Here is a 24,334-nt window from a genome sequence, read left to right on the forward strand (position 1 = left end):
CTCCCTCACTTTTCTTATCTCAATCCAATTGAATTTACTTGGATTAGTTCCTTTGAGCCCCATACGAAGATACTCCACGTTGCCTCTGCGTGAAGTTCTTATCCTCTTGTCAAGAATAGTATATTGCTACAATTATTCTATGTATTCAGGAGAAAATTCTTATATGGATGGAATCTGAACATTCTCTCCTTGATATTCAATCATAGGAGTCTCATATAATCTCAATTTTTCCACATTCACGACGACATAAATTTTCATGTATGGTGAAAAATCTAATTGAAAAGCATTATTACCAATCTTCTCTAAGATTGTAAAAAGACCATATTTGATTGCCTTGAGCTTTTTACCTTCACCTTGAAGTCTTTCCTTGCTGATATATAGCCAAACTTGATCTCCCACCTAGAAGATGTGGTCAACATGATGCTTGTCATGTCTCGCCTTGTACTTGGCTTGACTCTTCTCCAACTGTTTTTGTACCATCAGATGCACCAAATGAATTTGTTTAATGAAGCGCTTTGCTTGTCACCGCAACATCTTTCCCAAAGATAAAATCTAAGGGAGATTTGGTAAATATCCCAAACTTGCTTCGAATGGAGATGTCTTAGTTGAAGAATGCTTAGCTCTATTGTAGGCATGTTAAATGTAATGTAAGTTTTCATCTCAAAGCTTAAGATGTTTGTTGCAGTATCCATGAAGGATATGTACTATTGTTCTATTCACTACATCTGATTGCCCATTGATTTTTGGATGAAATTTTATGCTCTTCTTCAACTTGGTGTCCATCAGTTCCCATAAACTTGATCAAAATTTCCTGAAAAATTGAGAATCTTGATAAGAAATAATAGAAGTGGGAAACCCAAAGTGTACCCATACATTTTGGAAGAACATCTTTGTGGTTTTTTTAGTTGTAACATATTCCTTACATGGCATCAACACACACATTTTGCTGAAATGATCCACAACAACATACAAATAATCATGACCTTTCTTTGACATTGGTAGTCCTACAAAATCCATAGAAATACTTTCCAAAGGACGAGAAAGAAAGTGGAGTATAAAAACCCAATTTCCTATTGCTAGGCTTTCTATTAGCACACATAGAACCTCCTCTTACATATCTTGAAACACTTTCATTCATGTGAGGCCAATAACAATATCTCTGTAATTGTCAAACTGTTTTTCCTACACCAAGGTGACCAGTAATAAGAGAAGTATGAGCTTCCCTTATGATGTTGACTCTTTCACCTTGTGGAACACATGAATTTCCAAGATGATACAACTTGTTATGAACATGATAATCCAACTCTTTAACATGATTGCCTTAAATCAAAGTTGCATAAACATATTTAAAATCATCATCTTGAGCATATTGTTCAATATAAATTTCATGCATGATTGAGTTATGCTTAAGAATGACAGATCCATTAAAATTAGGGCTTGACAGCATATCAAAAACTTTGTTGTATATACCTTTCTTGTACCTAATTACCAAATGGAGCTGTTGTATAAATCCCATCCACAATCCACTTGAAATGTCTAGCTTGTTGTAGCTTGGTTTGAAATTGTAAATATTGCATAGGTTTATGGTCAGTATGAATAGTTGTTTCCTTACCCATCAAATAATGCTTCCATTTCTTCATGCTTTGTACCAAGGCATACAACTCTTTATCATAAGTGTAGGTTTTAACCCCATACAAAAATGTTGGAAATATTACTGAGAAGTGCGGGGGACGGGGGGGCGTGGGCGGCGGGGGTGAATCAGTATTAGCAAATCAATAACCTTTTCATTTCCATTATCAAATTCATATACGCTACTTCAGTTAAGGCAACCCGCGTGTATACGCAACTGTGTTTAATGCAACTAGCATATATCCATCAAACTTATGATTCAGTTAATTCATCATATGAGTGCATCAGAACATTATTAACCATATAAACAGTAAACATGTGCAATAAAACAGAATAGATCATCACACATAAGAAGCACACATGAACACCATGATATAAGGTGGAAACCCAATGCGGGACAAAAACCACCTACTGTTGTTTTCTTTAAGATAAGAAAAACCTGTTTACAATATTGTACTAGTGCAGACTCATACCAGTACGCAGGCACCCACCTGCAAAAGGCTACAACCTTCTCTTGTTCTCTAGCTTCTACTAGAAGGGAGCTACAACCCCCTAGCTCTCGTACTAGCCAATATATATTTACTAGTATGTAGGCGTCGGCCTACAGAAGGCTACAACCTTCTCTTTTCTTCCAAGGACCACGTTTCATAAATTTTCATACTGCATCCATCAATACAAAACAATCACCACTGCAATACAACCATCAACTATATCTGCATCATCAATCTCTGAATCACCCAACAATTGAATCACTGAAACCCTGTCATCAAAACACAGTCACCAGAACATAGAGCAAAACCCAGAACTCTGCAACAACCACTAGAACCAACAACAACCTCAAATATCAAATCTCATAATGTATACGCTACTTGGCTGTGTCGAACCAGCGTGTATACGCTCTTTCACCAAAGGGAACCTGCGTACAGATATGAAAATAATTACTTATACCTTTGCTGCAATTTTCAACTTCAGATATACCCAGAACATAAGATATAAAGGATAAGACATGCGTCAGTATTCAGATCTATTCATGATCATACCATATAATGATAATGCATTTTAGTCTTCATAATCCCAGTTCATCAACCTTCATTTGCCACATAGGTGCATCCTTAACAAAGCATCACATACCCATAACTTGCATACTAGATCTCACCCTTCATCAAATATTCATCACTTGCACGCTTGCACTATGGCCTAATGATCTTCTTCTCCTTATATATAGGTTTAGGCCTCTCTCAATACCATGGTCCAAAACCACGTAGGACCAATACCTTGGACTTGGGGTCAATACCACGGACCAAATACCATGGACCAAATACCACGGACCAAAACTTAGTTTTCCAACATGTACGTGTCTTTCCTTCTGTGAAAGTGTGTGTGTATGTTATACACGCCTTTTGGTTTGCTAACTTGCGTGTACACGCGGCTTGGTCTATAGTGAACCTGTGTGTACACGCGGCTTGGTCTATAGTGAACTTGCGTATACCTTACTTTCTTCATTCTTGTTGTTTACCTGCTATACTATGATCTTCCATCTGAGAGAGTTGTCATTAATGACAACACTTGTGGCATACCTATATCATAATGCCAACAAAAATTACCCGCACACGAATTCTAAAACAAAAAATAAACAATGCGAGAGCATAACACATAAAACACATATACATAAAGATTTTCCCCTGGATCCCAAAACCGGGACTACCAGATTGATTTTTCATTAGTTTCCTTTTATATGTTACAATACATATATATACATGCTGAAGCATCCAATACCATGGACCGAAAACCATCGCGACCAAAACCATGTACGAAAACAATGCACAAAACCATAGGTAGGTTCGCTCATCTAATATAGGGCCCAAAAATATTTTCCTCAGGGTGTTGCCCCAGACCCCATAGAGGGGGGCTACCCGCCCCCATCAAACCTCTTGGATAGGGGGGCTTCCCCCCCCCATAACCCCCCGGTTAACTAGGGGAGTTAGTTGTGGAAAGAATATAACACAACCCAACATTCTCCCACTTGTTGTTTTCTTTCCACGGGAGAGCTTAGTCATTTATCCATCCCTGCAATTCCCATTGTTTCTCTACACCAAGAGAACTTCTCAGAGCTCACAAATTTTGTCAATGCATCTGCAATATTTTTCAAAGTGTCCACCTTTACCAGCAACACCTTTTTGTCCTCAATCATATCCCTCACAAAGTGATACTGAACATCAATGTGCTTTTTCTTTGAATGGTAAGCAGAGTTCTTTGCCAAGAAAATTGCACTTTGGCTGTCACAATCTATCCTTAAGGATCCTTGCACTAACCCCATACTTGAACACAATCTCTACAACCAGACTGCTTCCTTGCTTGCATGAGTGGCTTCCATGTATTCTGCCTCCGTAGTTGATAGTGCCACTATAGATTGTTTCTTACTCATCCAAATGACTGCACCTCCAAATAGGTTAAACACATACCCACTTGTAGGTCTTCTCTGATCCACATCTCCAACCCAGTTTGCATTAACAAAGCCATGAATATTCAATATTATGTCCAATCTTGGTCTTCCTTGGTAGCACAAATCATAATCACTAGTGCCACACAAATACCTGAAAACCTGTTTCACTGTTGTCCAATGCTCCTTCCTTGGTTTTGACATAAACCTGCTCAATACTCCCATTGCATGTGCAATGTCTGGTCTAGCATAGACCATTGCATACATTAGGCTATCAACTACACTTGCATATGGAACACGGGACATGTCATCTTCCTCTTCTTGTGTCTTGGGACACTGTTCAGCAGATAAATTCACACCTACAGGAATAGGAACCTTCACCAGTTTACTATCCTGCATATTAAACCTCTGTAGTATTGTCTCAACATACTTCCTCTGGTTTAACCAGAGCTTCCTCTTTGCCCAATCTCTTTTAATTTCCATGCCCAAAATATAGTTTGCAGCACCAAGATCTTTCATGTCGAATTTGGAGGACAATTGGGTCTTCAAATCCTGGATAATTTCTTTTTCATTTCCAACCAACAACATATCATCCACATACAAGACTAGATAAATAACACGGTCACCAATTAATTTAAAATACACACAGTGATATGCTTTTCTTCTGGTGAAGCCAAGTCCCCATATAAATGTATCAAATTTCTGATACCACATCCTTGGTGACTGTTTTAACCCATACAAAGACTTTTTTAACTTGCATACCAATTATTTCTTATCCTTCATCGCAAAGCCTTCAGGTTGCTTCATGTAGATCTCCTCTTCCAGATCCTCGTGAAGAAATGTTGTCTTCACATCCACCCGTTCTACCTCAAAATCAAAAGCAGCAACAACAGATAAAAGTAATCTAATAGAACCTACCTTAGCAACAAGAGAAAATGTATCACCAAAATCAATTCCCGACACTTGGGAATAACCTTTTGCTACCAACTGAACTTTGTATTTCTCCACCTTTCCTTCTGCATTCGTCTTCTTCTTGAACACCCATTTGCTGCCAATGGGTTTCCTTCCAGCCGACAACTCCACCAGATCCCATGCTTCATTCTTGTGCAAAGATGCCATTTCATCAACCATGGCCTCTTTCCAGAGTTTTCCATCCTCTGAATCTATTGCTTCCTTCACAGTTCTGGGATCATCATTAGTAATAGATAAAACAAAATTTTGAACAAAAAGCAGATGGACTATACCTTTCTGGCTGCCTTCTTTCTCGAATTGATCTTCTCACAACCGGAGTTTGTGGCTCTTCATCTTCTGATTCCTCTTCTGCTGTAGAGTCTGATTCTTTCTCCTTTAGCTCAAACTCTATCTTCTCAGGTACCTTTGATGGCACTTCATGTTTAATAATATATTTCACCTCTCTGAACACCACATCTCGGTTGTACACAACTTTCCTTGTTATTGGGTTCCAAAGCTTATAACCCTTTAAACCATCCTTATATCCAATAAATATGCAATTTTTATATTTACTATCCAAATTTGTTCTTTTCTCCTTTAGAACATGTACATATGCATCACATCCAAATACCCTCAGATGTGAAAGAGAGGGTTTGTTACCAGTCCATACCTCTTGTGGAGTCTTATCCTCCAACGCTAATGAAGGTGATCCGTTGACCAGGTAACATGCAGTCTCCACTGTCTCTGCCCATAATTCTCGTCCTAACCCAACACCACTGAGCATTCTTCTTGCCCTTTCCATCAACGTCTTGTTCATTCTTTCTACAACTCCATTTTGCTCAGATATGTATGGAGTAGTCTTTTGTCGTGATATACCACACTTCTTACAGAATTCTTCAAATTCCTTGCTGCAAAACTCTCCATCGTTATCCGTCATTAGCACCTTTATCTTCTTCTCTGTTTGGTTTTCCACCAGAGACTTAAATTCTTTAAACCTGTCAAAGACTTCATATTTCTTCTTAAGGAAATATATCCATGTATTCCTTGAGAAGTCATCTATAAATGATACATAGTACACAGACTTACCCAGTGATGGAACCTTCACATGTCCAAACACATATCTGTGCACAAGCTCTAATATTTGTTTCGCCCTCTTACCACTAGAGGGGAAACTCACCCGATTCTGCTACCCATATACACAATTTTCATAAAAATCAAAATCCAGAGAGATATTAGTGATACCTTCTATCATACCTTTACCATGAAGTATTCGAAGGCCCTTCTCTCCAATATTTCCAAGCCTTTAATGCCATAGCATGGTCTTTTCTCCACTTTCAGGAACCACAGAATTGTTGCATCCATCAACAACAGTGATACCTTGCAGCTTGTACAGAGTTCCAATATGAACTCCTTGCATCAATACCAGTGCTCCTAGAACCATCTTGCAGGTGTATTTCTCGAACACTGTTTTTACACCTGCATCATCTAGCTTGCTTACAAAAATTAGATTTTTGGCTAATGCAGGAATATGCAAAACACCGGAAGTGTTCTAATCCTTCCACCTTGCAACTTCAACTTGACTTTTCCATGACCAATGATTCTAGCCTTCCTGTCATCCCCTAAGAAGACATCACCACCATCATATTTTTCATACTCGCAGAACCATTCTCTATGGGGAGTGAAGTGAAAGGATGCACCTGAGTCAATCAACCATGCCTCATGATCTACATGTGTACTTGAAGAAGCCAAGTACGCATCCCCTCCTTCATCTGAGGTGGTTTTTGCCTCTACAGGAGGAGCATCATTAGATCCCTTTCCTTTGTCAGGAGCTTTAGATTTACATTCGTCTTGTAGTGCCCTTCCTTTCCACATTTCCAGCACACCACCTTTACAGGTTTTGCTAGAGACTTAGATCTCCCTTTAGAATTAGATCTCCCACTCGATGACTTATTTTTGTTTCTGTTCAGGAACCATGCTCGTACAGACAAGGCATCACCATTCTAGCACTCCATATTTTTCCATCTCATCTCCTCCATTAGTAAGGATGAGATTATTTCATCAAACTACAAGAAAATTGCATTTCTACCTATTGCAATAACCAGACTATCCCACGAATCTAGTAGAGGACATGACAAACTGATGCAATTATCTTCCTCTGAAATTTTAATATCAACATATAATAACTGATTTACCACAGTATTAAATGCATTCAGATGCTCTGTCACCAAGTCTCTGTCTTTTATCCTTAGGTTATATAGCTTTTTCGGTAGGAACAATTTATTCACCAGAGACTTAGATTGGTACAAAGTCCCTTATTTGACCCACAAAGCCTTAGTCGTAGCTTCCCTTGATACATTCAGCAATACTAAATTTGAGACACACAATCGTATTGTGCTCTTTGCCTTCTGATCCAACTTCTTCCATTCTTCATCAGACACTCTTGTTGGTTTAGTACCCATATCTACTGTGATCCACTGATCTTTATCTACCAATAGATCCTCCATCTTGAGTTTCCATAACTCAAAACTATGACCATTAAATTTCTTGATCTCTATCTTTCCACTGCTTGCCATCTTCTTTCACCACCAGAATCGATCCTGCAGATCTCCCACTTAACAGGGTCTACCATAGGCCTGAGGGAAACCCCTTAACAACTAAGGTGTCCCCTTGAAGCCAAAACAACTATGATAAAAAATGTAGGTTTTAACCCCATATAGAAATTACCTACATATGAATTCTAAAACACATAAAATAAACAATGCGATAGCATAACACATAAAACACATATACACAGAGATTTCCTCAGGATCCCAAAACCGAGACTACCAAATTTATTTTTCATTATTTTCTTTTCATATGTTACAATACATATATATACATGCCGAAGCATCCAATACCATGGACTGAAAACCATCGTGCCCAAAACCATGTGCGAAAACCATGCACAAAACCATAGGTAAGTTCGCTCACATAATATAAGGTCCAAAAAAAATTTCCCCAGGCCGCTGCCCCAGACCTTGTAGAGGGGGGTTACCCGACCCCGTCAAACCCCCTATAAGCCCCTAGTTAACTAGGGGAGCTAGTCATGGAAAGAATATAACACAACCCAACAATAAGTTGGATAGTTAATTATTGCATTGGTAATGTAAAACCCTTCTCCCACATTTACCCAAGTTAGCTAGTCTGCTAGGGTAAACATGTGATGAGAGGCTACTATGATGTGATTCAACTCCCCATGTACAATTAAGGAAGTGGAATCGATAAAACCAAACCAATATGATGTTCCACACATGCTACATAACCTTCAGGAGCTAACTAACCCTTCTAGGTGACCAAGCCTTGAGATAACTTGACATTTCACTGATCTGGACCCCCAGCTGCTCCCATGACAAGCCATGCATGTGACAGAGGTCTTCTAGTCACTCCCACAACAAGGCATGCCAACGATTGTGGACTTTTTCAACCAATTCTCAGCCAGTGACCCCAAATATTGTGCCACTTTTGAAGGGCCAAGACTTAGGCCACTGCCCAGAACTTCATCAAATTTCAGAAATGATAAATAGCAATGGAATAAGGCTACTAATGCAATCATTGGTACAAGAAATTGATTTGAACCCTACTATCCATGATAGGAATTTTGTCAAACATGTCACAAATATGCAATCTATAGTTCATAACAATAGATATGAGCATAGATATCTCATACTTATCTCAGACTCATGAAGAAGCATTGATGTTGTAACACCCTCCTCCCACATTTACCCATGTTAACTGACCCGCTGGGGTAAACATGTGATGAGATTCTACTACAATCTGCTTCAACTCCCCATATACAATTAAGGAAGTGGCACTGACACAACACAACCAATCTGACCTTCTGCACATAGCACAAACTTCATTAAATTCTAACCGTTGGGGTAAATTCTTGCTCATATTTGATAAACTTCAATAAATTCCTTAACTTCTATGATGTGCTACGGAATGGTTTGCACGGTACTTCTATTTTGGTTTCAGCCCTTCCATCTTCAAATAAAGACACAAACTGCAAAATACTTCTAACAAGTATAGTTGCTATAGGGTGTTTATTGTGGTGGTTGGGACTATTATTTCAATCAGTCCCCCTTAATCACAATTGCCCCTATTGAAAATTCCCAAACAATTTCCGAGATAAACAAAACTTTCACGTGCCAATGGCTTTGTGAAGATATCAACAAATTGTTCCTGTTACCTGTAGTGCTGCAACACAATTTCATCATTGTTAATCAAATCTATGATAAAATAATATTTAGCATCAATATGTTTGGTCCTCTTGTGAAAGAAAAAATTCTTTAACAATGCAATTGCTGAGGTGTTGTTGCAGAAAATAGTTGTCGTTCCCTCTTGGTCATGATGAAGATCCCTCAACATCCTCCTCATCCAAACTGCCTAACACACTGTTGTTGTTGCTGCGACATATTCAACTTCTGTTGTTGACAATGACACTATTGGCCGCTTCTTGGAGGCCCATGAAATGGCTTCGGAACCAAAATGGAAAACATATCTTAACGTGCTCTTTCTGTCATCGACACTTCTTGCCCAATCACTGTCAGTGTAACCAACCAACCTGAAATCACTTGTTGTTGTGTACAAAACGCCATACTGTTTTGTCCCATTAACATACCCTAGAATCCTTTTTGCTGCTTGCCAATGTGTCTCCATTAACCTCGACACCAAACTTACTACATACATTATATTCGGCCTAGTGGTAGTCAAATACATCAAGCTACATGTCATGCTTTTGTATAATGTTGGATTGGCATTGCTGTTGTAATCTTCTTTGCTCAACTTCAACCCCATGATAGTTGGAGTTGGTGTGGGCTTGCTGTTCTACATTTTAAACCCCTCCAATATGTCTGCCACATACTTCACTTGAGAGATAAAAATGCTATTTTTCTATTTGCTTCACTTCTATGCCCAAAAAATATCTTAACAGTCCCAAGTCAGTCATTTCAAATTCACTCTTCATGACTTGTTTGAAATCAGCGATGAGGAAATCATCACTGCCTGTAAAAATCAAATCATCTACATATAAGACAACAATAAGAATCTTACCATCACTCTCTTTGATGTAGAGAGTAGGCTCACTGTCACATTTGTCGAAACCATTGTCCAACAAGTAGGAATCTATCCTGCTATACCATGCATGCGGTGCTTGCTTCAACCCATAAAGAGATTTCCTCAACCGATACACTTTGTCTTCTTGGCCTTCTACCTCATAACTAGGTGGTTGCACAACATACACTTCCTCTTTCAACACTCCATTCAAGAATGCTTATTTTAAGTCCATTTGATACACTTTCCACTTATGCTTCACGACAATCGTCACAACTACCCGCACTATCTCCATCCTTGCGACTGGCACAAAATTCTTCACGTAATATCTTCCATGCTACTACTTATATCATTTGATGACTAGGCTTGCTTTGTGGCTTTCAATCTATCCCTCAATGTTGCTTTTGGTCTTATAGACCCACTTCACTCCAATGACATGTTTTCCTTTCGGAAGGTTCACTAACTCCCATGTGTCATTCCTTTCTATTGCTTCTATTTCTTCCTCCATTCTTTGACTTTATCCTCAAAATGGATTGGGCCATCTACATGACAAAACAAGGCAAATAAGGAATTCAGACCAGTGTTACTATCAACCTCATCTTGCTCATAAATTTCATTTAAATTTCTGAATTTTGAATTTTGGTCTACGCCTACTGAAGATGGGCTTGACATATCACTTGGTGTTGCACTTTGCTGCGTGCTTGGAGAAGCACTTGCTTAGTTGCGAAAAATTGTCCTATTATTCGTTGATGGTGTTTCTTGTTGCCTGCTTTGTTGCGCTTGAATAGGAGTAGTGGGAATAAATGTTGAGGAATTACTTGTTGCTGTTAATTCCTCTTTGTCCTCATGTGGTATACATGCTTTGACATTGACTGTCTTCTCTAAACTTCCATCCCATGCTTCCTCTTCTATAAACTGCACATCTCTGCTGATTATGACCTTCTTGGTTAATGGATTGTAGAGTTTGTATGCCTTGGATTCATCACTGTATCCAACAAATATACATTTCTCCCCCTTTCTATCCAACTTCTTCCTCAACTCATCCAGGACATGTGCATACGCCACACATCCAAAAACTCTCATGTGAGTGACACTATGCTTTCTTCCACTCCATGCCTCTTCAGGAACTATGTTCTGGACGCTTTTGGTTGGACATCTATTCAAGATATATGTTGCACAAGCGACAACTTCAGCCCAATAATCATTTGGAAAATGCTTTGCCTTCATCATACTCGCCATTTCCATAATGGTCCTATTCTTCCTTTCTGCCACACCATTTTGCTGAGGTGTATACCTTGTTGTAAATTTCTTGTGAATTCCATGATCCCTACAAAAATGAAGGAAATCATTTGAATTGTATTCTCCACCTTTGTCAGTCCTGAGGACTTTGATGTAGTGTTCACTTTTCTTCTCAATAAGAGATTTGTATTGGCGAAAGTGCTCAAACACTTCGACCCATGTCTTCTTTTTGTAGTCATCTATGAAGGTCAATAAATAGTGGCTGCCACCAATTGTTGGTGTCTGCATTGGTCCACATAAATCTGAGTGGACAATCTCCAAAGGTGCCTTTGCCTTTACTGACTTTCCTGCTAGAAATGTCTCTCTATGTTGCTTGCCCAAGATACGTCCTTCACATAGGCTGTCCGGTTTTTCTATGAGTGGTAGTCCCTTCACCATGCTTTTCCTATGCAGAAAATTCAAACCTCCAAAGTTGAGATGTCCAAATATCAAATGCCATAACCAATTTTCATCTTTGACCTCTGATTGAAAGTTTACTTGTATGACATCCGCATCTTTTCTTGCATCCTCTTGTGGGTTCATTGAGAGTTGTGCTTGTGCACCTTCTCTCTGCAAATCTGATGTTATTTTTAGGGGAAACATTCTATTGTTTGTCATCTGAACCTTTGCAATCAACTGTCTGAATGGAGGTCTATCCAAAATTATGCACACATCATTTTTGAAAAAGACATTGTAGCCCTTTTGTATGAGCTATCAAATGCTCATGAGGTTATGCTTCAAACCGGGGACAAAGTAAACATCTGATATGTACTTATTCTCCCCCTTCTTTGTTAGGATATTAACGCTTCCTTTTCTCATAACAAAGACTTTGATATCAGTCCGTAATGTCACTTCAGATTTCACACTTTCATCTAGATTGGAAAATGTTTCTATGTTTCCTGACATGTGGTTGCTACATCCTGAATCTTGATACCATATATCATATCACTTTGTTTTTCTTGTGCTACATTACAAGCTAAAAACGTGTTATCATGGCTCTGACTTTCTTTTGTGAAATTTATGCTTGGCTTGTCATATTTATTCTTTCTACATTCATTTGCATAATGTCCATACTTCTTATAGTAATGAAATTGAACTTGAGATTTATCATACCTCTAACCTTGTGCTTGATTTTGGGTTGGGCTTTGACTTGGATTTTGATTGCTGCCTCTTCCATTTGAGCTTGAAGGGCTGCTTCTTCCACTTCTGTGTGGTATTCTTCCTCTTCCTCTAGCATATGATCTTCCTCTGCCTCGAACTTGACCAAATGATACTTGTGTTTTGAAGGCATGCTCCAATGAGGAGCTTGTTTCTCTATTTAGTCTATGTACATGAGAAATCAGTGATGCATTAAGCTCATCCACTAAGAACTGTGAGAGATCATTTGTCTCTTCTCAAATATTACTAGAAAACTTTCTCAACTATTCTTCTTTCCTCAAGTGTCTCACCATGAGACCTGATTTGAGTAACTATCCCAATTACATGTGAAAAAAATGAGTTTACATTCTCAAACTCTTTCATACAAAGTATTTCAAAGTCTCTTCTCAACATTTGCAGCTTTGTTGTCTTGACCTTTGCCACGCCTTGGTGGGTTGTCTGGAGTGTGTCCCATTCTTGCTTGGACCTCATTGCTACTGCAACCCTTGGGAAAACACTTTCATGAATTGCTTGAAAAATGTAGAAGAGGGTTTTTGCATCCTTCTTCCTATTATCTCTTAACAACTCTCTTTTTTCTTGAGACAGGACATTGTATGTTGTTGCATCTGCTGGTTCTTGAAAACCATTCTCCACCAAATGCCAAATTTCTTGAGAAGAAAACATGTCCTTCATTGTAATAGCCCAATAATCATAATTTTTGCCTTTAAACTGAGGTATTTGAGGATTAGTCAATCTTTTGCTTGATGCTTCCATTTCTAAGTGTAAGAAAACAAACTTTCTACCTGCTCGTAAATATGCTAAAAACAATCTACCCTCAAAACAATTTTAACTTCTAGTAAAAACACTTGTTTTTACATTAACAAAGTTTAACCCGAAAATTCTTGTTTTTACATTAACAGAGTTTAACCTAAAAACACTTGTTTTTACATTAACAGAGTTTAACCCGTTCTGATACCATGTTAGAAAATAGGATTTAGGTGGAGAGACAGAGGGGAGAAGAAGCATAGGAAAGTAGTTTCGCGGAGAGTTCACATGCGTTAAGGATTTTGGCATAGCTATACAAGGATTTCACGCAGCTATCCCGAGGCTTAAAAAACACAGAATTCACTCATGGCAAAAAAAATAGAGTAAAACAGAGTAAGCTTGGAGCAACACAATAAAAATTTAAGATTAAATTCTAATTCATGAAAATACATTTTCACGCACACCACCAAAATTTGCTCTACGATTTTCTCCTCACGGACTCTAGGTGTCTAACTTAACCAACCTCTCTTTCCCTCACTTACAAAATGACTTTTACATCTATATTTATCTCAACATAGAATTTGACATTAATACATGACAAAGAAAAATAATTAATACGATGTTATTGTTGAGTGTCGACAGTAATCGCGTAGGTGTTTATGGAGTAGGGACAATAGTTGCGCTGTAAATGCTTGCCCATATTTGCTAAACTTCATGTGATGTGCTACAGAATGGTTCGCGTGGTACTTTTATTCTGGCTTCAGTCCTTCCATCTTCAAACAAAGACGCAACCTACAAAAATACTTTTGACAAGTATGACTGCTATTAGGGTGTTTATTGCGGTGGTTGGGATTATTATTTCCATCACACATCTGATTGGGAAGGATGATTGGGTCTTCGTAACCTAGAGAACATATGCGTTGTTGAGGTCAACAGTGAAAATTGTATAAGAATGCACGACCATGTTAGAGACCTTGGCAGAGATCTCGCAAAGGAAACTCCTGGATGTGAGCTTCGGCTTTGGTGGCTCACTGACAGCCTTCTTCATAATATTTTGACACGATCTCCTGTAAGTGTTTTGTAGATTTCAACGGGTTTCAAAATAAAGTTGTGTTAATCTTTTGAAGTATTACAACTTTTTAGGATTGACCATCTTGTTTTTAAAAGTTCGAGGTGTTCAATTCAGGTGCATGGAATTAGCATGGTTCACGGAAATGTGTCTAAACAATCTTTGGAAACCCTTGCGAACAGCTTCAACCTAACTTGCTTACAATTTCTTTGGGCTGAAGGCTATTTTGTTGAATGCCTATTCCGGGTGGGGAAGTTACCACAACTAATATATCTCTATTGGGAGAATTTCCCATACTCATCCTTACCTTGATTTCACTCAAAACTTTACGAGTTTTATATATACAGAACGTGAGCCACCTACAAACATTGTGGCAACATGAATCTCAGGTAATCTTTTCTTTTTCTTTCAAGCAGATTTTTGTTTTGTTTTTCTCCAAATTATAAATATCGCTTGCACTTGATAATCGTCTTCGCATACCACAATGCCAAAATATTCACAATTACAGTGTCAAACACACTTTATTAATGTACATTGCATGCACCTCTCAAATTGAGGGAATTGTATATTCGTGCTCCCCTTTCAAAAGTTCCAAAGTCCATTAGAACGCTGAAGCACCTCCAAAAATTTGTCTGTATGAGAGTCACCTTGAAATTTTGCCAAATGAATTCTGTCATATGGATTCCTTAAGACACGTTGGATTAAAGTATTGCTCGGTCTGCAGATGCTCCCAAACTCACTGGGGAACTTAACCGAGTCTTCAAAGTTTAGACCTATGCAGGTGTTTTGCTCTGTAGACGCTCCCAGACTCAGTTGGGAATTTAACGGGACTCCAAAGTCTTGACTTGGAGGGGTGCTCTACTCTCCAGATGCCCCCAAACTCAGTTGGTACCTTGCTGTCACTCCAAAGCCTTGACTTAGGTGGGTGCTTCTCTTTGCAGAGGCTACATGACTCGGTTGGGAACTTGACGGGTCTCCAACGTCTTGACTTGGGGGGACGTTCTAGTCTACAAAGGCTCCTAGATTCGATTGGAAACTTGACGGGCCTCTGACTTTTTCACTTAGGCTGGTGCTTCTCTTTGTAGATGCTTCTAGACTCGGTTGGGAACTTGATAAGCCTACAACATTTTAATTTGAGTGGGTGCTTCACGCTGCAAACACTCCCAGACTCTATTGGGAATTTGGTGGGCCTCCAATATCTTGACTTAGGTAGATGCTCTACTCTATAGATGCTCCCAGATTCGGTTGGGAGCTTGACAGGTCTCCAACGGCTTCACTTGGGTGGGTGCTCGGTTATGCAAACGCTACCAGACTCAATTGGGGATTTGATGGGTCTCCAACGTCTTCACTTTGGCTAATGCACCGCTATGCAAACGTTACAGACACTCCCAAATTGGATTGGGAATTTAATGGGCCTCGAATGTCTTCACTTGGGTCAGTGCTTTGCTCTGCAGATGCTCCTAAAGTGGGTTGGCAACTTGACCAACCTCCAACATCTTCACTTTCGTTGATGCACCGTTATGCAAATGTTGCAGACACTCCTAGATTGGATTGGGAATTTAATGGGCCTCCAACAACTTCACCTGGGCCAGTTCTTTGCTTTGTCGACACTCCCAGAGTGGGTTGGCAACTTGACGAGCCTCCAGCATATTCACTTGAGTGGGTGTTCTTCTTTGTAGGTGCTCCCAAACTCGGTAGGGAACTTGATAGGCCTCCAAAGCAGGACTGGAATTTGACGTCTTTTAAGACGTATTTTAGGTTTCAAGACGTATTTGACGACAACCAGAAAATTTAACCCGTCACATATTACTTCTCTTTGATATCTGCAACCTGTGATAATGACATCTGATTTCAAATTTAAATCATCAAAAATTATAATACCTATACGATTGAAGGGATTTTCCTTTCAGCATCAGTTTAAATACAAGTAGTTGGCTGCACTCTCAATCTCTCGAGCATATCCATATTAAATCCACAACTCTATGATACAGCATAATTGCATTGCATTGAATATTTATAACTGGGAATTCAAGTTTCCAACCATTGTTCTACACTCTCAATCTCTCTGGCATGCCCATAGTAACTCAAATACGGTGAAAGATTATTAATCAAAATACAATGCCATATCACAATCATTTAGTGCACTCAGATTGTGTTCCAAATTCCAATGTAATCTTTCTAAAACATCCCCGCAAAAACTGGGTTCCCCCATCCCCATCTTCAACTACGCATGGCACCCTTGGGCCTTTCCCATTTCCCATAGGATTCCAGCACCGAATCCATCTCATGCGGGGAATTCCCTTTTGGCTGCAAGAATCGTTTCACGAGCCTTTCTATTGTAGTCCTACTATTCATATAGAGGCGAATGTTGTCGAGGACAGTGTGGACGACTTCCCCTCCGCTGCCATAACCTTTCTGATTAAGATGTTTTTGGCATTGTGCAGAAATGGAAGGAGAGGAGGATATGAAACAATTATTTAAAATTAAGGTATGCCTCCATGGTAAAACATGATTTATTTTGTTAATGCAAATTGAAAATTAAAGAGCTTGGTTTATTATAAATGGTTCAAATGGTTTTGTGAGTAGATTTTTATCTTTTTGTTTAAATATTTAAATATTGTTAAGTACGTTAGGATTAGTTTATTATCATAATCTTATGTTTTCAAATTCTATTTCTGATTTTCTTAGTGCACCATATCTCTTTCTATTGTTTTCTCTTTGAATTTATCATCTTTCAAGTCAATTTTTTTTCTTTCAATACAATAGGTGGTCTGACATTTTACCAATTTTTTTTGGAATACTCATAAAAATTTTCGTAAAATATTTTTATTTTTGGAAACCTAATGCAATTGATCTTTTATCTATACCATTCATGTCAATTTGTTGTATAATGCAATGTCCTATAGCACCATAATTACTTCTAGTTAGAATTTGTGTGTTTATCACTGGATTTGTTAAGGGTTCAAACTTTGTACAATCCTAATAACCAAATTGTTATCTCAACTAAAAACTTTGTGGGATAATCTTTTAAGAAGATACCATATGATTATATTAAAATAGTTATTATATAATAATATGTTTGGCTGAATATATCAAATTCCAAATTTGATATGTTATTCATTTGTGTGAATTTTTCATATGCATTTTGAAACTTTACATATTCAAATTTAAATGGATTGAGATAGCATTCATACTAATACTAATAATATTGAATGCACCCAAAACTTTAAATTTATTGACATAAGCGTACTTATGCACTTCACACTTCCTCAAGAGTTGAGAGGCCATCCTGATCTCACTCGCATGCCCAACCAGGGTTTAAAATATCTATAGTTTACATCGTTGCTATTACTCCAGTAAAGCACATAAGTATTTTGAGGTGTTTTTGACTTGCTAAAGAAATGCTAGGACTTACTCCCAATGTGATTGTGGAGGTTGTAGGTTTGATTGAGGTTGTTAGTTTTATGAGTTTTATGAATGTACATGGTTTGAGGTTAATACAAATTTAGTTGTTTCAGCCAGTGGTAGGCACTTGATGTTGGAAGCTTTTCTTATTTTAAAAAAAAAAAAATCAAAATGCTATTGTGTATTTTTTAAAATTAATTGTATTTTTGGGTGGATTTTAAAAAATTAATTTAATTGTTTTTTAGGTTTAATGTTGATTTAATTAGTTATAATATATTTTGGATTGTTTTATAAATTAATTGTTTTAATGATTAAATGAAATTGAAGTTCAATTTAATATAATTATAACACATAACTCTTAAAAAAGAAGTAAGGATTGGTTGTTTTGCTTATATTTTCAAAAGTCTGAAGAATTTATAATGCTTTGTATGAGTAAGAATAAAAATAAATTATGGATATCTCATTGTTATATAATAAAAATAAATCATGGATATCTCATTATTATAATTCTTTTAGCCAAAAGAATTAAGTATGAGTCTCAGTAGTTTTTTATTCATTAATTCTTTCTCTCACATATGCATAGATATATATTTAATTAAAATCATATAAAATTTAAAGATATAAAAATTAATTGAATTAAGTTCTAATTATTTTTCATTATATAAATAGAAAGTTATTATATGAATAACAAAATCTATATCCTTAAATCCACTTTGCAGATTGAAATAGTTTTTAATGTCAAATATTTTATAACATAAAATAAAATTGAGAATGAAATAACTTAATTTTTTTTAATTTGAAAATAAGAGACTATGATTAAAAAGAGAGAATTAAACCAAAGATATTACTATAGAATAAAATTGCAACAATTCTCAGGAAAAACAAGGTACTTTTGGAGGAAGATTAATGAAATTTGAGATGCAAAAGTAGTTGAAAAGGACTTTCTAGATAAGGGAAAGTTGACATTTACAAATTTAAGTAAAATGTAAAATGAAAGGCATGAAAAATACAATAGTCATCAAACTTCCATTTGATAAGCAGTGAAGATTTGAAATTCCAGGATTCCAGGCCTGCTCCAAAGTCTTTACTTTGGCGGGTGTTCTGCTCAGCAGATATTACCAGAGTCGGTTGAGAACTTGACCGGGCTTCAAACTCTTCGATTGGGTAGATTCTCCGCTGTGAAAACTATACAAAGCTCTCAGGGTCGGTTGGGAACTTGACGGGTTGGCGCAGGTGCAACACTATGCAGAGTCTCCCACGCTCCTTCGGAAATTTGATGGGACTCCAACGTTTTCACTTGGAACATTGGAAGGGTATTGCAATCTACAGATGTTGCAAATTTGAGATCGTTGGAAATGCTTGAGGTGTCTTAATGTCTTAAACGAGAATGTCGTAGGTATTAAATCAATCAGCCGCACCAGGTTGTTGCACCCCAATGATCTCCCTTGCAATGAATGGATTCTTTTTAGCATTTTGAGGTCGTTGGAAATGCTGGAGAGGTGTCTTAATGTCTTAAACTGCAATGTCGTAGGTATTAAATCAATCAGTCGCACGCCCCGATATTGCACCCCGATGATCTCTCTCGAATGAATGGATTTATTTTTGTATTTGATTTTATGGTGCGCAAATTGATCATGGCTCGAGGCCATCTTTAAGTCGATTACAGATTTCTGGAATATTTGGGAATCCCACAGACATGGGTACGGTTTTGACCGTGCTTATGTCTGTCGGATTTCTCAATATTTTGGGAATCTGGATAATATTGGATTGTTTAATGTATCCAATAGTTTTGGGTTTTCTCATTGGGTGATAATGTCCGCGTAGTCTATCATTTTTTTGACTGTGTCCATGTCCATCAGATTTCTCAATATTTCGGGAATCTGGATAATATTGGATTGTTTAATGTATCCAATAGTTTTGAGTTTTCTCATTGGGTGATAATGTGGCGGAAGAGTTGCTCAAAAAGTTATAAAAATGAACAAAAAGTATGTTGCTTTCTTTGCCGATATCCAAACATGTAAATATTAAACTTTAACACAGTCCAACTTTTATAGTCATCAAGGATTCGGGGTCCAGAGTCACAAAACGGTGTGGAGGCAGAGATTATAACGAAAATTGGAAAATCTTGTAATATAAACCAAAAGAATCGAATTGTAATTATATGTTTGAATTAGAATAGAGAAAGACCTTGACCCATTCCAGGGGTAAGGGTTAGACCAGAACCAAGCCAAGATTTCCTCGGCAGTTCCACGCAGTCCCTTTCCTGCAAAGGAAGGGTTGAGCTTTGAACACGGAACAAGGTATGGACTTCAAAAAAAAATTAAAAAAATTCAAAGCCATGTCGTGACATAACATTGTCGTGTCTGCATGTCGGTAAACAAGATATGGGTTATGATTCTAACCAATGTTAGCGTTAGTTAACATAAACTGAAAACTCATTGAGACTCTTTGTATTAATCGACATTTACATTTACATTTAACTAACGCTAACATTTGCCAAATAAGACCTCCAAAGTTATGTATTGGACCATTGTATAATGTTGATAAGTAGATTTGGTTTGACGGTAAGACACATGGGCGAAGCCCGGGAGGTCTGAAGTTCAAATCTCATGGAGTACAGTGACCTGCTGTGGTGGCGGCTAGAGGGGCGGACCCCCCTACCGTGGGTGTGCTCTTGCCAAAATCATATGATCTTAGTATACCCGACCTGCAATGAGGTTTGATCCTGGGTCTCCCGTGGATTAAACTTGATAGTTACCGATTCACCATGTGTTAAAAAAAAAAAAAAAAAAAAAAAAAATGCTTCATAAAATATAAATCTAAAACATTGGGTTAAACTGAATGGATAAATTTTGGTTATAGTGTAAAAATAGTCTCTGCAGCCCTGAAGGGGCAGGGACTAATAACATGTTTAGTAACTTTTATAGGATAAAATGATGACATGACCAAACTAACCAATAAGAAAATGTACATGCAAGGGAATTAAGGTTGTTACAACCTCTCCCTTGTGAGGGGAACAATGTCTTCAGTGTTCCATGATTATATCTAATAAGACAAAATATACATAAGGCAACCTCTCATTAGGTTCCTTTCAACAAGATGATTTTGGTGATGTAAAATTTCGCCTCAAACAGGCTCCGAAATCATGAGATATGGTGTTACACTTATTCATAATGTACTCGTGATTAGGCTTGTAAAGAAAGAAATGTTTCTGTTGAACAAGTATATAAAAAAGAAATTCGAAGATAGATAATAAGTGTGAGATCTTCCAAAATAATAAGCATGAGAATGTGAAAAGTCCATGTGCAGAACAACTACTACCAATTCCATACTAAAGGGTAGAAAAATATTTGTATGGACAACATAAATTTAGGGTGTTTCTTTGATTTCAAACATGAGAGTATTTTAGCAAGGAGCCTTCTTTTCTCTCAAAATGGGGAAGATGATCAAGGAGGATCACAACACGAGTCTAGCCCAATCATTCTCATTAAAAGTTAAAGAGCTACATGTAAGAAATATGAAGGTGATATACAGTGCGACATTGACATGTATTTAAATCCTGCATCTGCTTCGATCATGACTCAATATGAAATCAAAGATTTCAGCAAATTACAATCAAGTGGAGTTCAGGCAGAAGTTTCTGAATGAGAATTGATGCCTTCGTTTCTCTTGATGAATAATTGAGGTAGTAATTTGATATCTGATGTACACCTACAGGGGAATTTCAGTGATATTATCTAGGTGAGTAAGTCATAGCATGATAGTGCATCACAAGAAAACTATTCACTGAAAACACAATTTTCATTCTTTCTATCTTCCTCCTCTACGGCCGTTGTTATTTCTGTTGTGAGATCAGGGGCTTCCTCTTATGATGACGATGAGTAGCCCTTTTCATGTCATATATGTTTATGCCTTTGGTTACTTGGGAAGTTTATTGTTCTATATTTCAGATTCCGGGAGTTCATTCCACACATTAAGAGTGTCACTACTGCATCATATTTCTGAGTCACATTGACCTACTTTGTGGTCATTCACTGGACATTAAATTTGTCTTATTTATCTATGGAATTATCCCTGGGAAACTAAAAAAGAAAGCATCAGAAAATAGATAAACAATGTCGTTTGTTCAAATCTTCCATGTACTCACTTTGGTGAAATAATTGTAGTTATTACTCACTTATCTTAGACGAGATTTGCAAAAATTATCTAGAAGTTTTCCTCATGTCAAGCTTCCATACAATTTGTACTACGTTTATTTTTAAATTTCAATTGAAGTTGTAGTTTAGTACAGATGAAAGGGAAAGTCTGGTATAACAAAATATTTCATGTAAGACCCTGCATGTGAACTCTTGTGTATGCATAGATCATACTATGCTCCACATAGTGAGCCCATACCTCCAAGGGTTCTTCCATGTTCTACCATTCATACCCACAATTAAATTCACGCATCCTATATACCTTGAAATGAAGCGGATATGCTCCTTTAGTTTAGAAATTCTGCACCTTTTCTGCCTAGACATCATGGTAAGGAAAAAGAATGATCCCTCATGCATTTTTGTTTGATGCCAAATAGAGGTTAAGCATGAAAATGAATTTAGGTTCAATAAAAATGAAACTACCTAACATGGAAGACATTGTTTCATACCCGGATGCGGGTGCTCCCGAGGCACATTCAATGCAGGTTAATATTCCGCCGACAGCTGGATATGCACCTGGTGATTCGGCACGACACTCATTACCCTCCTGCGATTGATATGAATTTCTTATGATACAGGCAGCTTGGCAAGCATTCGACATTGAATGCGCTCCCTGTTCGAGATTTGGCGCAGGTTGTTTTAATCATGGATCCGTCTCTGGTTTTGGTTATCATTCTCATCGAGTCTCTCCTCATCCGTCTGTCTTTATTCCTGCATCCCTGGGTTGCTCTGGCAGCTTGGGGGCTTCTCCGAAGTTTGTTCCTTACCTGGCTTGCCCACCCTCATCCCTGTTCTGCCTGGTCTTGGTTATTTCTTTCCTCAGGTCTCTCTATTTTCCTGAAGATGGTGCGCCGCCATGGTTGTTCTTGCCGTGGAGGCACCAGTGGTAATCGTGGTCACTCTCAGCCTGCTCCCCAGAATATCATTCCTCTGGCTTCGGCTTCCCCGTCCTTTGAGCATGGCAAGCCCTTCCCGCATAACTCATTCCAAAACACCCGTTTTAAATTTCACAGTCAGCTCAATAAACCAATTCTCTCAACTAGCATTACAGTCATTTTGGCTGAGGAAGAAGATAGGCCCAGCAGCTCAATCCATACCTCACCTTCACAGTCTCAGGATGACAGTGTGCTCCAGGGAGATGTGGTAGGAACTGTGTTTAATTATGATGATTTGCAGGATGCGGGGAACATTCCTGAGGTGCCTAAGCCTCCAGAAGATAATGCTTAGAACAATCTGACCGTGGTTGAGCCAGCGCACCCATCCGATGGCAATCTGAATTTGGTAGCTCCTCCAGGTGGCTGCGACACGGGTGCTGGGGACAATGTTGATGACATGTGGATAGGCTCTCCTTGCCAGGTGGAGAAGGATGCTCGGGACCGTCTGCAACATGCATGATACCTCCGGTACCGAGCCTACTGATTGCAGCTCCCCTTCTGGTTTTTATATCCTATGTGTTATGCTTCTCTGGATTTTGTCAAATATGCTTTGTATCAGTTTCTGGCTAGGTATAGTTATCAACCATTATAGTCTTATGCTCTGTATCGGGTCTTGGCTCGGCAGGCCCTTGCTTTTGTCAAGTTTTGCATATGGCTACCAAGGCAACACAGATATTATCATGGCCATGGTTCTTATCTGCTCTGTAATGTTGTTCACCATTTTGGTTAGCATTTATGTATGTAAGGGCTCTGGGAATTATGTATTGGGTCTTCTCAATCCCGGAATTGGGTCACAGGGTTATCTGACTATCAAGGTATCTGGTCTTATGGTCTCTGGATCAGGATTGTTGGATGGCTTCAGCCTCCTCTGAGGTCTTAACCTCTCTGTAAATATTTTCTCTTTATTAATAGATTTAGCCTTTACATAGAGAAAAAAAAAGACATTGTTTCATGTTGTTAAATAACAAATTTTGTTAGAGAGGCAACTCACCTTGCATTTACGTACCAAAAGGGCATCCAATGCAAGAAGAAAAAGCCAAAACAACATGTAAAGAAAAAAATAGGGATTTGACAGAAATTAATCTATTAATAGGTTGGTCAGTTTTAAAAATATTTTTGTCCACAAGGGCAACTATTCTAGGGGATGAAAAGCACATCTGACTATAGAATTCCTGTGCAAAAGGAATAAGGTGACTATTGAATAGCTCTAAAGTGTTGTAAGAAGCACCCAATCAATTCCAATGACAAAGAAGATATCCCAACTTTGCATTGCAGCAGGTAAAAGGTATATAATGCTACATACTACATTATTAATAATCTTTCTCCTATATTCACAACTATAAGTAATGAAGTTTGGTTAATATATGTTACGACATATTATTTGTGATTATTAACTAGAAATTTCACCACATGTTACAAAGGAAAAGTTGTAACTTGG

General features: G+C 37.9%; 1 protein-coding gene across 1 annotated transcript in view; it reads left to right on the plus strand.

The window, feature by feature from the left end:
* LOC149200756 (uncharacterized) overlaps positions 1-23,188 on the plus strand; it is a 34,775-nt gene extending 11,587 nt beyond the window's left edge. Inside the window, exons 6-8 of the mRNA XM_089401053.1 lie at positions 15,446-15,569; positions 15,743-16,109; positions 22,540-23,188. Of these exons, the coding sequence (XP_089257179.1) occupies positions 15,446-15,569; positions 15,743-16,109; positions 22,540-23,188 (1,140 nt within the window). The remainder of the gene's footprint in view (positions 1-15,445; positions 15,570-15,742; positions 16,110-22,539) is intronic.
* Positions 23,189-24,334: the final 1,146 nt, after the last annotated feature.

Source organism: Pinus tabuliformis, chromosome 2_1 (assembly GCF_031772625.1).
Source record: "Pinus tabuliformis cultivar Carrire ecotype Pingquan chromosome 2_1, CPIR1, whole genome shotgun sequence".
NCBI classification, from domain to species: Eukaryota; Viridiplantae; Streptophyta; class Pinopsida; order Pinales; family Pinaceae; genus Pinus; species Pinus tabuliformis.